Source organism: Corvus kubaryi, unplaced genomic scaffold (genome assembly GCF_017639235.1).
Source record: "Corvus kubaryi isolate FWS band 111438036 unplaced genomic scaffold, C.kubaryi_AGA036_p1.0 37256, whole genome shotgun sequence".
Lineage (NCBI taxonomy): Eukaryota > Metazoa > Chordata > Aves > Passeriformes > Corvidae > Corvus > Corvus kubaryi.
In genome coordinates, this window is record NW_024581076.1 from 4,872,320 (window position 1) to 4,886,844 (window position 14,525).

The 14,525-nt window shown below is 37.1% G+C and overlaps 1 protein-coding gene across 2 annotated transcripts in view; it reads left to right on the forward strand.

Moving 5' to 3' along the window:
* Positions 1-14,107, forward strand: part of AASDHPPT (aminoadipate-semialdehyde dehydrogenase-phosphopantetheinyl transferase) — a 31,332-nt gene extending 17,225 nt beyond the window's left edge. For both annotated transcript variants that reach the window (XM_042023825.1, XM_042023823.1), the window contains exons 5-6: positions 5,261-5,338; positions 10,104-14,107. In XM_042023825.1, the coding sequence (XP_041879759.1) occupies positions 5,261-5,338; positions 10,104-10,262 (237 nt within the window). In that variant the 3' untranslated portion in view covers positions 10,263-14,107. The remainder of the gene's footprint in view (positions 1-5,260; positions 5,339-10,103) is intronic.
* Positions 14,108-14,525: the final 418 nt, after the last annotated feature.

Consider the following 14,525-nt stretch of genomic DNA (forward strand, 5'->3'; position numbering starts at 1 on the left):
CTTATTACTTGGTAATTGCTGCCAGAAGGTTCATGCAATTCTTGTCTGAGGAATGTCTCCACTTGCACGCTTGCCCTCCTGCTTCCTAGGAGTGCAGCATTATAATGGGGCAGATTCTAGTATTTCAAAGAAAGAACTTAATATCAAGTTTCCTTTAAATACAAGTTCAATTGGCATATAATTTCATTTAAATATTAACATTCATTAAAATAAAATAAAATGTTTTTCAGTTACCGATCTCTGGAGAGTCTAAAATTAAGCATCGCTTTACTTTTCTATCTCTTCCCAAGTTTCTTTTAATTTTGCGTTTGTTTTCTTACTTAAAAAAATCTTTTTTTGTTTCATCAGATTTTTAAAATAACTTTTTAGTTGAAAACACTGATTTTGAGAGATCTGAAAGAGTCACCCAAGAGCAGACATTAAGTCACCTGTAAGACTGCATGTTACTGATAGTCTTTCTCTTAGGTTCCCTGTTGTGCTAAGTTTGCTTGAGGGAGCTTTTTCTATCAAAGAAAAAAATATAATGACTTCACTTTTACTTTTCAGAACTGCCTATATCTTAGTGAAAGGAGATGATCAAAGAGAGCAAGACTGTGTAAAATTCAATTATCACATATTTTGTCTCATTTCAGTTTTAAAGAAAACCTAATTTAATAAAACTAGAAGGGAGAATTAAAGGAGATTTTATCCATTTAAATTACACAAAATATTCTGAAATCGCCTTCAGAAAGTATCTTGTAATATGAAAAAGACAACTTTAAATTCATAAAACCCAGTGAAAGATCCACCTAATACTTGTCATGACGAAAAGGTCAAGAGGAATACTAATGAGTCAGAACAAATCAAAGTTGACATTATTCAGACCCCTTGTAACTGTTCACAGTCAGAGCAAAGCCAAATCTAACTGGTGACAGAATTTTCTGTGAACAGTGCAAAAACATTTCTCTTATTTGATTGTAAATACTGAATTAACTACTTTGTTATGTAGTTGGCTGTTTGTTGTCCTTTCACCAAGGGTTCAGTTTTGCTTGGAGCATCTTTGCCCTCCTTCACTCCCCCTGTTTTCTGGCTTGAATGGAAGGAAGTTGCTCAGAAGCAGCCTCTTCTTGTTTGATCTTGATGGAAGGATTTAGCTTTAGGGTCTTGTTTTCATACAGTACTCTAGAGATTGCTACACAGATTCCCTTCAGCTGTTTCAGGAGTTGGAGGAAAAGAAGGCTTCGTTTAAAAGCATCAATTTAATTTTAAGATATGTCTGCTATATGTGTTGAATATGCTTTATTCATATAGATAGTGCACACTTTCCTCATTTTAAAAAGGTGGCTTTGTTTAGTAATAACTAAAAGACAGCTAGCCCAGTGAAGAGTGATAACAGCATTTTGTCAGGGTGTTGATTTAGGATGGAGTCTTGATGATGATGATCATTATGGGTAATTCTATATGCTCCATTTATTTCCTTTGAAGAAAATAAACTTGGGTAATTGTCCTAGTTTCATCTCCAGTACAGTTAATTTTCTTCTTAGTAGCTGTCACAGTGCTGTGTTTTGAATTTAGGATGAGAATAGTGCTGATAACACACTGAAACAAACTCAAGGACTCCAGTGTCTCATAGTGCCCTGCCAGTGAGCAGGCTGTGTGGTATGAGCTGCCTACTATGTTCAACTACGACGAGAGTGAAGTAGTAGTTAATTTTAGTTAAAAAAAAAGAAGTTGATTGAAGACAGTTATGACAAGTTCTGTCACTTAAAGAGATCAACATAAGTTTATAAGATAGATTTGTAGTAGATCTTTTATATGGAAAAATATATTGGCACTGGAACATATATTGGCACAGGAACAGGTTTCCCAGAGAACTTGTGGATGGCCCATCCTTGGAGGGCCAGATTGGATGGAGCCTTGAGCTAGGTGGTCTAGTGGAACATGTCCATGTCCAAGGCAAGGGAGTTGGAATGAGATGATTTTTGAGGTCCCTTCCAATGTAAGCTGTTCTGTGACTCTATGGAAAAAAATTCCTAGTTACCGATTTGCAAAATGTTAAATGTATTCATGACCCTTTTTTATTGGTCCCAGTTGTGTACAGCTGATCAGGAAGAATAACTGGATAGCACTTACTGCAATCAGTATTAAAGAAGAATCTTAAATGAGACATATGATATTTCTGTTTTGGTGTCTACCTCAATTTTGGATACAACTATTTTATAAAGGAAGGATATGATTTATCCTAAACTTCAGTCTGGGATTAAGAATCACCTAGCAGGACTACTGTTGCACAAATAATTTTTTGCATTTTTTCACAACAAATATTTGCTTGATATGTTTATATGCAAGTAGATTACTTCCAGAACATGAATTTCAAAGAGAGATTAGGTGGGTCAGTTTGAAACATATTTAGTAATTGCTGGTGTGCAACTGTAGTTGGCATCTTTCACCTTCAGTAAGAGAAGTTAATCCTGTTGCATTGCTAGGAATAAATAAGAATAGAAACATATTTCTAAGACTAGCTAATCCAACTGGATTCACTCATCAATCAATTCTGCTGGCTGGGAAGGTACAGTTTCCTCATAAGCCGTCTGTTGTTGAGTGAATTCGTAATGATTTGAATTCCAGACACATCATTCTGCTGAGTCTTTGAAATGCAATCATTCATTGTAAATCTCTGTGTGCTCTAGTAAGGCTTTCGTTCTGTGCAGGTAAAAACAAATTTTGGTCCATTCCATGTTTTCTGGTTTTTAGAGAGGAATCTTAACAAAACAAACTCTTTACCTTGAAGGAATTCTGTATGATTGTCCTCTTTTTGTTTAATCATCTATTGCCATTTAAAATATTAATTTTATAAGCTGGTATAGCAATATCTCCAGGGAAGCAAGTTGATCCACTGTTTTTTATAGTTTCACTATGTTTCATTAATTCCATAGCATAAAGTTTTGCTGGCCACTAGTAAAGGCCAGGAAAGATGTTCCTTTCTGTATTTCATTTGGATTTACATTGCTCTGAAACAGCAAAGATAGGTGAAGGGCATAGTTTGTTATGTTTTATTGTAAGATGCTGAAAAATCTTTTGTGATCACAGAGGATACATGAAATAAATGAAATGGAACCTTTTTCGTTCATTGGGCAGGGTCTCTGCAGGGAAGGTCTATTTAAACAGTCACTGCCTGTTAAATGCAGCTTTGAACTGAAAAAATATTTTGCTAACAGTAAGTAAAATACTACCTATAATATGTTTTTAGTTGCACAAACAAGTAGTAATATAAGTTGACTTCACAAAAAGAAAATTCTGTGCTTAAAGCTGTTTGCAGACTTCTGATTACAGGTGTAAGCCACTGCTGAATGTGCTGTACTGTGCTCTCTGTTCTGATATGTCTTTGACCTCTTGGAAAATGCAAAAAAAAAGGAAAGAAGGGTGGAAAATGAAGTAATTAAAATTGGGATGTAGTAATTTTTCCATCTAGAAAAACACAAAACACTCCACCCCAGAACTATAGAAATGGTTTAGCAACACCTGATCAAGCATCTAATATTCATAGTCTTTCTTATTTTTGAGGAAGTTACAGGAATGTGCACACTGAGTACAAGTGTTTATCTCTGAGGTAGCATTCTTTATGCTTGACTAATTTTCAGTTTTGTACTCTAGTAAAGGAGAGGAAAACCCAGTAAAATACTTCATAGGAAATACATTTATAGCTCTTGCAGTCATGTAAAGTATTGCTTATGCTGTAGGTTTGTTAGTGTTTCTTATATTAAATATTTTTCTTAATCTAGACAGAATTGAAATATTCATTTTCTTACTAGCACTTTGCAGAAAGGTATGACAACATGAGCTTGATAGGGTTTTTTTGAAGTAGGTGAGGGTTATAAAATTCTGACTGCTAAAGCTGTCAAATAGGCACAGTTTTGATGCTGAAGAGATCAAAGTAAAAGCACAGTTCTATTTCCTCACCAGCACCTCTCCACCAAGGCACCCACGTTTGCCAGAAAAGTCCCCCAGTTTTACAGTTGAACTGGTGCTACACATGAATGGAGCAGCTGCTGCCTTGGCTGAGCTGGGCTGAGTAGATCTCAGCTGAACAGCTTGGCAATTTTTTGGTTTTTTTATGTATATACAGGGCTGTTTGGGAATCACTGAAATGGTATCCTAGCAACTGAAGTCTTTGAAAAGTCTATATATTAGATGGACTATAGAGACGCCTGATGTGGACTGACACCATTGTTCTAAAAGACATCATTTTGTGTAGATTAAAAGGGGAGAAAAAACCAGGGAACCAACAACCTGTCAGGGGAAATAGGAGGAGATCATGGTGCTTTCTTTATATTATGATATACTGCCATTAGAATATTTCCCAAGGAAGCCAAAATTGGAGATTCAGTCTTACATCCAAGGATAATATCCCAATGATTTTCTGATTTTCAGATTAATGGCAATATTGAAATTGATCACTTTCCTAGGTAACATTCTTGGTATTCTTGATTTCTACTTTAAAAAGTGTGCATAAATTAAGTGAAAACTTTGGGATAAAGAAGCAGGGAAAAATGTATTTCCTCCCTTTATATATATATTTTTTAAAGTCAATGAAATTATGGCTTGGCTATAGAATAAGCATTGTTCTGAAACAGTATATAAAAGTCTTTGGGGTTCTTTTTCCTGAAATTGTTTAGGATGAATTCTTAGCCTTTCTAGAAGAAAACACTTTCAAAAAAAACCCTAATAAATAGGTAAAAACTATATTACTAAATATATAGTTATAAGTCTAAAAATATTGATTCATATTTACACATCACAGTTCTCAGACTGCTGTGTCAGGAGTTTAAAGTTGGGGTCTCACATGCTGTGTGAAGCCAAGAAGGGAGAGAGAGTCATTGGTTTAAGTTTACACTGATGCTGTTTTTCAGAATACCTTCCAGAAGTTCACAGTTCATCTCACTGGAAAAGGATAGCTAAGATGTAGTTTGGGACTTAAAAGGGACTGGTAAAGGAAAGCTCGGGTGACAAACTTGAATGTAAATATCTACAAATGGATAAGGTGATGGTAACCCATATTAACCAGTCCTCAGCCCTGTGAACATTTTAATGTATCTGCATCATTGAGCTCTCCAACAAAACTCCTAAAAAGTACTATTGCTTTTTGAATGTCATTATTTTAAAGTATTTTAAATTATGCTCTGCTATTGTTATGAACCATATTCTAAGTATTTATATAGTCTGTACTCCAAAAACAGAGTAAAGAAAATGCATTTACATTGCCGTTTTTCATCTTTACTAGGAAACCCGCTTGGATGACCATCATCATGTTGCAGTGGCGCTTGGGAAACAGGAGGGATTTGTACAGAATAATTCTGATGTAAGAAATTGTGAAATAGTTTCATGTCTTGGTGATCACTTGAATGTAAACTTATGCTGTAGCTGAAAGTGTGTTATCTCATGTATAGGGCCAAGAAGAAGACTTACCTTAGGCACAGTATTAAACAGAACCAAGCAGTATTACTGAACTGTTTCCCCTAGTTCTCTTATGCCTATTTCAGGAAAAATCTGGGAGGGAGAAATAGTTTCAGAGGACCGCAGCAGATAATGTCAAGTCTGTAATGCATGTATTCAGTGTGTTCATTCAAGAGAAGATTAAGTGATTTTTGTCACAGCCTGCTAGTACTCATGTGGGAAAGATGGTTTTCACAGAGGGAAATGGAAACAGTGAACCAATCTGGACTGCTAAACTTGTATGACACCTCACCAAGCTGATTTTAGTGGGGGACTGTCAGTGTATGTATCCCAGAGCAGATCCATCGCTCAAATACCATTACGACAAGATAACCCCTGAGACAAGCAGCAACAACCAACAGATGGGAAGAACAGCAGTGTTAGTCTTCGTTCCATGTGGTGTCTCTATTGAGAGAAAGAGCAAAGCTACTTAAAAGCTTTTCAGGATTTTCTGTGTAATTTAAAAAAGACCTCAGTCATGAAAATAGCAATAGAAGTCAAATTTAAGGGAGAGGCAGACTGGCAAGTTGTAGCCAAAACAGCCAGACAGTCAGCAAAGGAGAGTGTGACAAATTGCCGGATCTTTCTCTGGTGTTCTAGTTGCTCACGAGAAAATGGGTTAGTTGTCTTCTGTAATTTAGATACAAAGATTTTACCAGGAACTAGAAAAAAAAAATTAGTTATAGGAATGGATAAAAGCAGGAAAGTGATAATGCACACTTGTCTATCATGGTAACAAAGTCTATGTTCATGGATAAAAAAGGGAAGCAGGCCTTTTAACTAGTATTGGTTAGACTGAGAAAAGAGGTATTAAACTGCCTTTGAGGATTTACTGTGATAAATCAGCGGACAAATATTTTTTAAGAAATTACATGCATTCTGTTTGACAGGACATACTTAAGTTCCTGGTGGGGTTGCATATTATCCTTCTGACAGGAATACTGATAACTGTAAGTCTGAGGTGAAAAGAAGGTGGACGTTATTTCAAAGGACAATTACCTAAGTATTCGGCAGAAATCCAGGATTTTTAAGTATTGACCTTCACCATCATGGTCACATACCTTAAACTTATCATGACTATTCTTTCTGTGATATCAAAGGTTATGATGAAAAGTCTTGGAATCAAGAGGAGTCTCAAAGGCTTACTTGTCCACTGACTAAATTTATGATTACCTAAATTTCATTATCTCAATTCAATGAAGAAAGGTCATTTTAAGCAGGACAAGAGAGCATTCTGAGACTCCCCAGTAAGGAAATTAAGTGAAAATTTATGTACTATTGCACCGTGCCTTTTTAGGCTGCCTTCTAACAGGAACATGGAGGAAATGAATGTTGCCTTCTCTCTTAGTAAAAGAACCATAAGAAGGATTCTATTTATTGCTGGATATGTTGAAAGAAAAAGTTGTTCATTGTAGCTTAACATGTGTGTAAATGTTACCCAGTTGTTTCAGGATGTCAGTGTTTGTGTCTGTTCCCTCTCTGCAATCACAGGAGTAATTCATTATGGCCTGCTTGCAGAACATCTATTTTCAGCTTTCTTCACAAAATGATAGCATGTACCTGCAATTCCCAGGAAAGACCGATTGTTTTGTCAATTTACTGTAATTAAAAATCTCTAGTGTCAAGAGCCTTATCAAAATGCTAGTGACTGCTATATGCTTGAAGAAACAGAACATTTATCTGTGCTCTTAACCTAGATCTAGACATTTGTCTGAGGCAAGTCTCAATAAAAGATGGCTGAGTTTAAAATTCTTTATAAATCCTGTGTAGGATATAAAGTATGTTCTGTCTATCACTTGCTAAATTTCACAAGAGTTGTGGTGAATTCAGTCAGGACACACTTCCTTCAGACAAGCACGTGCTGAAGTTCAAGCTACATCTGTTAGCTCAGAGGCTTATTTGGTATGTGTCTGTGATGTCACTTTCATGGCTCTAGGCACCATTCCTGCAGCTTTACCTCATCTCCAAAATGTCCAATGAACAGGAATGTCTCAGCACCATGTCATTGTGTAAGGACATAAAGTGAGAGACAGCTCAGTCTCTTTTGCTTTCAGTCTGTATTGACAACAAAGAGTTTTTCTGTGTTGCTACAAGCAGCATAAACTATTTTGTTGTCTCTGTATTTATTCCTAGAAGTAGCTTACTGCTCAAATACTGGAGAATAGACATTTTTGTTTTTTCCCTATTTACTGACCTACCTTCATTGATGTGACAGGAAGGGATAACAAAATCCTCAAAATTTACCTTGGATTGAGTCACCTCCATTATTTGGATGTAGGGTCTACAAGGCACAATTATGAATAAATTCCCCAAATCTTTTCCTGGACCTCAACACACTGGAGTGCCTCTGAAGTGCCTGTACACCATTGCACTCAGGATGAGGAATAAACATGATGAGTCAGATCTGTGTGTGGCTGCAGGGCTCCGAGAGCACGAGATGGTGGAGTTCAGGATGCTGGGGCAGCAAGAACGGCTCACAACCCTTAACATGAGGAGAGCAGACTTTCTCCTCCTCAAAGGACAAAGAGGGGTCCTGTGGGATATGGCCTCACAGGAAAGTTGAGCCTCAGAAAGCTGCTTAACATTCAAGGATCACCTCCTCCACTCTCAAAAGAGTTCCATCTCACTACATATGAAGTCAGGCAAAAAAGCCAGAGGGTCTACATGGATGAACAGGGAGCTCCTAGCCAAACTTGGACAGAGAAAGGGAAGCGTACAGAGGGTGGGAGCAAGAATGGGTAACATGAGAAGAATACAGAAATATTATCTGAGCATCCAGGGATGAAGTTAGAAAAGCTAAAGCCCAAATAGAATTTAATCTGTGATCAGATGGACAACTAATCTCTGAGGCAGCAAGAAGCACTTCAGTAAGTGCAAAGAAGGCAAAGGGAAGGGTTTTGCTCAACAAGACAAATGTTGAAAGAAGCTGAGATGCTGAATGCCACCTTTGCGTCAGTCTTTGTTAGCAAGACTGACTGTCAGCAATCCCAGGTTGCAGGGATGAAAGAGGAAAGGAGCAAGGACGATGCGCCCTTGAAGGAAGAGGATTAGGTCAGGGAATGCTTAAGCAAACTGGATGGGTGTAAGTTGATGAATATTTATGGCATACAGGTGGCAGCGCAAGGCTTCTCTCAATAATCTTTGGTTGATCACGGGGACTGGGCGAAGTGCCCAAAGACCGGAAGAAAACAAATGTCACCTTATCGTCAATAAGGAGGACCCAGGGAATTACAGGCCTCACAGCTTCACCTTGGTTGCTGGAAAGGTGGCAGAACAGCTGATTCTGAAAATCATTTCCAAGCACAGCAAGGACAAAGAAATCATCAGGACTAGTCAACATAGCTTTGCCAAGAGAAAGTCATGCTTGACCAACTTGGTAAACTTCTGCAATGAAATGACTCACCTGGTAGATGAGGTTAGAGCAGTGGGTAACTGTCTACCTATATTTTAGTACCTTCTAAATTTGGCAGTGTCTCTCGTAAGATCCTCCTAGAAAAATGCTGAGTGGTGGGTAAGCAGACAGTGAGGTGTATTGGAAACTAGAACATTTGGGCCCAGGGTGTGGTGATAGTGGTACAGAGTCTGGTTGGAGGCCAGTTACTGGTGATGTACCCCAGGGATCAATACTGGGTCCAGTCCTGTGTAACATCTTCATTAATGAACTGGATGATGGTGCAGTGCACCCTCAGCAGGTTTGCTGGTGACAACGAACTGGGAGGAGTGGCTGATACACCAGAGGGTTGTATTGCCATAAAGACAGGCTCATCGAAAATGACTCAGTTTGTCTGATGTTCCAAGGAACACCACTGCAGAGGAGCCCTACTGAATTTTATGAAATACTAAACACTAAGAATATGTCACTCAAGCAAATGCGCATCTAGAAGAATCAGCTATATTTATGTTTAATTCATGCAAGCTGTACTATATGCCCTCCTGTCTGGAAACAATTACATTTGGAGATGGCATACAGCAGGCTGCACAGTAGTGTCCTCAAAAAAAAAACAAAAAAAAAACCACCCTAAAAACAAACCAAATCTTTTTTTTCTTTGAAATGTGATTTTTTTCATGGAGTGATGAAACTAACATGGAGACCATGACACTGTCATTTCTTAATATCTCAGTCTGCATTTAGTGTGGATTTAACATGGGGAATTGCTGGTTGATTGTGACCACTAGTTTTTAAGTAGCATTTGAAGTCTGAGAGAAGCATGCAAAACCTCAGTGACTACTGGTATTGAAAAGAGTACGAATAGGCACACCTCTGTTCTCACACAATTGTCTCAAATAATCGTATCTGCTGGAGAATGAAGTACAGTTCATTTGATGGTGGTTTTTTCTTTTTTGCTGGACTTAAACACTCATTCTGTCCCACTTGGAGCATTGTATAGCCCTTGTTCCATCAGTTTTGTGAACTGTGTTTCAAGGAAAAACTCTGTTTTTCTGTGTGGCCTGTTACATGCTTCTAATAGTTACTGCATAGCCTAAAGTAGGGGAATTGACATCAGTCTCAAATGTAGAATGTTTTCTTTCTTCTTCAGTAAGAAATACGCAGTTTAAACAGGACAGAGAATTTTACAGGAAGAAAATTGATATTTATCGATTCATGTTATGCTAATACGTGTTTTCTTTAGGTACAGTCCATGGAGCCTAACCAACCACAATTTACAGTATTGACTTTTGAAGATTTAGTTGCATCTGGTATTCCAGTCGCACCTGAGGATTCTGCATATTGGGACAATTTTTGTTCAAAGCAGGAGAGTCCAGTGAAACAGAGTTCACATTCAAGCTAAGACTGTGTATAAGAAAAAGAAACTTGTCAAAGTTCTTACGCTGTTCTTCTGCTTAATTTGAAGTATGGGAATAAGTGCACGTATGTAAATGAAGCATATTTTTCCTTATTTGAGCTGACAACCTGATTTTCACATTTTCAAAATTGATGCTTCATCAGAATTAAAAAGAAGACACTGAAAGAATTCTGAACGAAAAGCCTAAACCAACATGCCTTGTTGCATCTACTTGCCTGTGGTTCTTACACTTCAGTAATTATCCATGCTAGGAACAGAAAGCAGTTGTACAATAATGTTTATTAGTCAGCAAGTGTTTAGTATATAAAAATGTGTTTCCATACTTATTTATGCTGAAGCTTGAATTATGATGCTGCTTTTTCTATTTATAAATTATTCATTTGTTCTCAGATGGACAAATAAATCCAGGAAAATTGGTACAAATTCTTGTGCTGTTAGTGTGTGGTGTGAGTGTTTGTGCAACACTTGGTGTTTGTGTAATGCCAGGCTGAAAAGGTCTGAGTCTTAGCAGTCTGGGAGCTACATCTGTGCAAAAATAGTTTGAGACAGGGAATTAACTTACAAATATTTATAGTCTTTTCACTTCTTATCTTTGTTAATTAAAGCTTCCTGCAACTTAGTATTCTTCTTTTAACAGTTCTTTTTTGTATTTTTTCCCTCAGCAACAGATACAAGCCAAGCAGCAGTTAAATTTTCCTAGGCTTGGATTTGCATCAGTCATGGAGGGAAACCCGAAGAAAAAAAGAAAGCTATTTACTCTTTTTCCAAATAGTCTTGTAACATCTGATGACAGAATATTTTACTGTTCTGACAGTGAAGGAAGGTTTACAGAGATCTGTAGATCTTGAGTGCACATCTAGAATATTTTGTCTTCTTTTTCAAAACAAATCCTGTTTTGTGCCATTACCTCTCACTCTTCTTTTGAGAAATCATAGACACAATGTGGTCCATCTAAATTTAAGAAAACATACTGAACAGAATGATTTTTCACAAAAAGAGTTAATTTCTGTCCTACTGTTAAATATAGATCTTCATTGAATTTGAGGTTGTGTACAACTAGGCTGCACCCTGTAGTCTGGTGAACACCATGTAGAGGAGAATCTACTTGTAGAGTAACCACTGAATCCATGCCTTATTACAAAGATGAAGAAAAGTTTGAGAGAGAGGATGAGTTTTACAATTATTATACAAGCTTTTGGAGTCTGCTGTAGATAATTCTGAATTCAAACATGCTGTTAAACTCTCCTACTTCCAGTGCTGATTAATATTTTTGTTTCCATTTCCATGACTCTCTCATCCTGCATGCTAATTGTAATTTTTGGCATTTTCCTTTTTTTTCCTCTCTCCAAAACTACAAATCAGTGAAGCAATGACTTTTCCCTCCAGACTCCACAGGGGTTAAATTAGATGTTCGGTAACTTCAAATCTGAAGTTAAAAGAAATACAGAGTATTTTATATACAAATTCTAAGTTATGTATTCAAGATTGTCTTTTATAAAAATGAAATTCAACTTGAAATAAATAATTTGCAATTCACAGAGGTCCAGTACATGCCAATCAGTCACTGGACCCATTAATTGCAGCTTTGCCAGTCAATTTGAAGTTACCAACTTTTTTGCTAGGACGATGAACTGAGCTACAAATATGGGGTGAGCTGAATAAAGAAATTTCCGATCTAGATTTTGGGGGATGAGAGAATTGATTTCATATTAGAGATTACTTATTTTTGCATGGAAGCAGTGTCTCAAACCAGAAATTTTTCTTTCATTGGAAAGAGTTTTAAAAGTATTTATGAAATTATTTCTAATATTGTGCTTGCATGTAAGTAGAGGACAAGCCAGTTTTGTTAAATTATAAAATGGCGCTTGGTTTTCTTGCTAGGAATATGATAGTTTTCAAGACTATGTCTAATTAGAAAGACCTGTAAGAGTTTATTTTGGTTAGTTTTCCATGAAATAAAATCATACTTTAGAGTGGTTCATACAGAATTGTCTAAAAGACTGCAGTTTCTCACTCTGTGATTTTTTCCACGCTTTTTAATTTATACTGAACTATTTGAAAAATAAGATTAATCTCCTTTTTAATCTTCATAGCAGTAAGGTTAGGTGATGGTAATGCCTTGTGAAGAGCCCCTTGAGTCAGGTTGTTTCATGTCAGTGCAAATGGACAGAATGTTACACTTGCTTTTACCTCAGTGGGAAAGAGCAGCTGGATTGGTTATGGAATTTTCAGCTAAAAGCATGCTGCTAAAAGGCCAGCAGGACGTTCTGACTCCTTATGAATGTGAATGATCCTTCTTCAAGTCAGAAGAAAGTTTTTCGGGGTATCTGTGTTGTGGAGGCACATACTGAAATAAGTGCTGCTAGTGTGTACAAATAGACTAATGTAATTTCACAGTTCTAAGACTAATTTATTTTTTAATTCACCATCACACCTTTTGCTGATAAAAAGATAATTGAGCCCTTTATCCACACATGGCTATAACACTGACTTACTTGCATTTCCATGGAACACAGTCCTAATGGCCAGAGAGTCCCTCTGCCATTTTAGAACAGCTCCAGCTTTCCTCACCAAGTCAAGTGGTCAGCCCAGTCCAGGGCAGGTGAGCTGACCTTTGCTGTCTCCCATCGTCATTCTGTCTGCAAGAAATATTCCAGTTACATCCAGAAGCCTCAGGGCCTTTATTTCCTTCTCCAGGCCCCATTCCTTCATCTGTTTTGTTTTCTAGATACTTCCACATGAGCCTTTCCCAGCAGTGGCTGCAGCTGAGTAGACTTTTTCCCTATGGAACAGGATTGACGAGCCCCCCTGTTTCTCAAATTCTCAGATTTAGGTCTTAGATCAGATCTGCTGTCCTAGGTGACATATCAACACAGCATTTCGAAAAAGTATTTATTAACAGTCTCTGACCAAAGAATAAATTTTAAAAGTTTGGTTTTCAGTAAAAAGACTGTCAGAAGTGAGTAGATATGTTTTAGTTTGGACTTGTTCAAAACATTTTGTGTCTTAGATCAAAAATGCTTAAATGGATTAGGAACTTCAGGGGGTAAAACTGTGCTTAAGACAGTTTGCACCTGTGTGACAAGAGGCAGGTGCCATCTAATATGAAAATCTGTAACTTTGAAAAAGGGATCATGTGAGTTCACTCAGCCTTTTACAGAGTCTGTAAACTTACACAAGATGTAGATTGTTACTATCTTATGGGATGAAGTCCGCTGGTGTTAATCAAGTATGCTTAGCTTAGACAAGAAATCAGAGATGTAGCAACAGAAGTAGTGTATATATGGTTGTTAGACATATGCTCTTGGAAACATCCAGGAAACAGCTCAACTTAAACAGCCGTCTTTACCCAAGACACTGCAATAAGGCGATGATTTGCAAAAAAGTTGGACAGATGGTTATGCAAGTCAGCATAGACTGCCTTTTGTCGGAGCTTTACAAGAGTGCAACATTCTACAAAGCAGATAAGTAGTTCTTGGCAGAATTGATACAACCACATCTAAAACAGCAATTGAGACTGTCAGCCTTAACTGCTGCCTGATTCTGCAGGTGTTTGAATGTTCTAATACGTGCTTCATTATCCTCCAGAATAGGGTTAGTTTGGATTACTTCATTCTTTGTAGAAAACATAAGCATGAAAATAAATTCTGAATTTTCAAGAGAGACAACATTTTAAAAGTGTTTTGTTTTTTTCAAAAAGTCACCTTTTGTAATACGTTATTTTCTTGAGCTGTACATGCAGTTTTTTATGGCCAGACACTATATATAAATCCTGTTTCTTCTAAGATTGGGTATAATTTCTTTACTGCAATAAAACATGGACTATTTTGTGTTTGTGTTCTCTATTTGTGGTTATTATTTTATCTTGCTATTATTTAGATCCAGACATAGGTGAGATTACTGAAACACTTGTCTAGCACTCCTTTGCTATTTTGCTATATGGGACTATGAAACTGTGCACTCTTAATGACATCCTTTGGATGAATCATGAAACAAAGGTGTGGAGTACTTAGCTGGAGTACCAGCTCTCCAGTACTTAGTTTCTTCCACAATTTTAATTTTATAACGTGCAACCTAGTTTCTGACAAATACAAAATAATGTTGGTGTATTCTGTGCTGGAGTGAGTATCTCATGTTGTGGTCCAAACTGGCATAGTGTGAAGCTTAATGCTCTTAGGAAGATGCATATTTTCAAATACAAGACTACAGTGATGTCCAGTGTTGCTTACACATGCAACGAAATTTCTG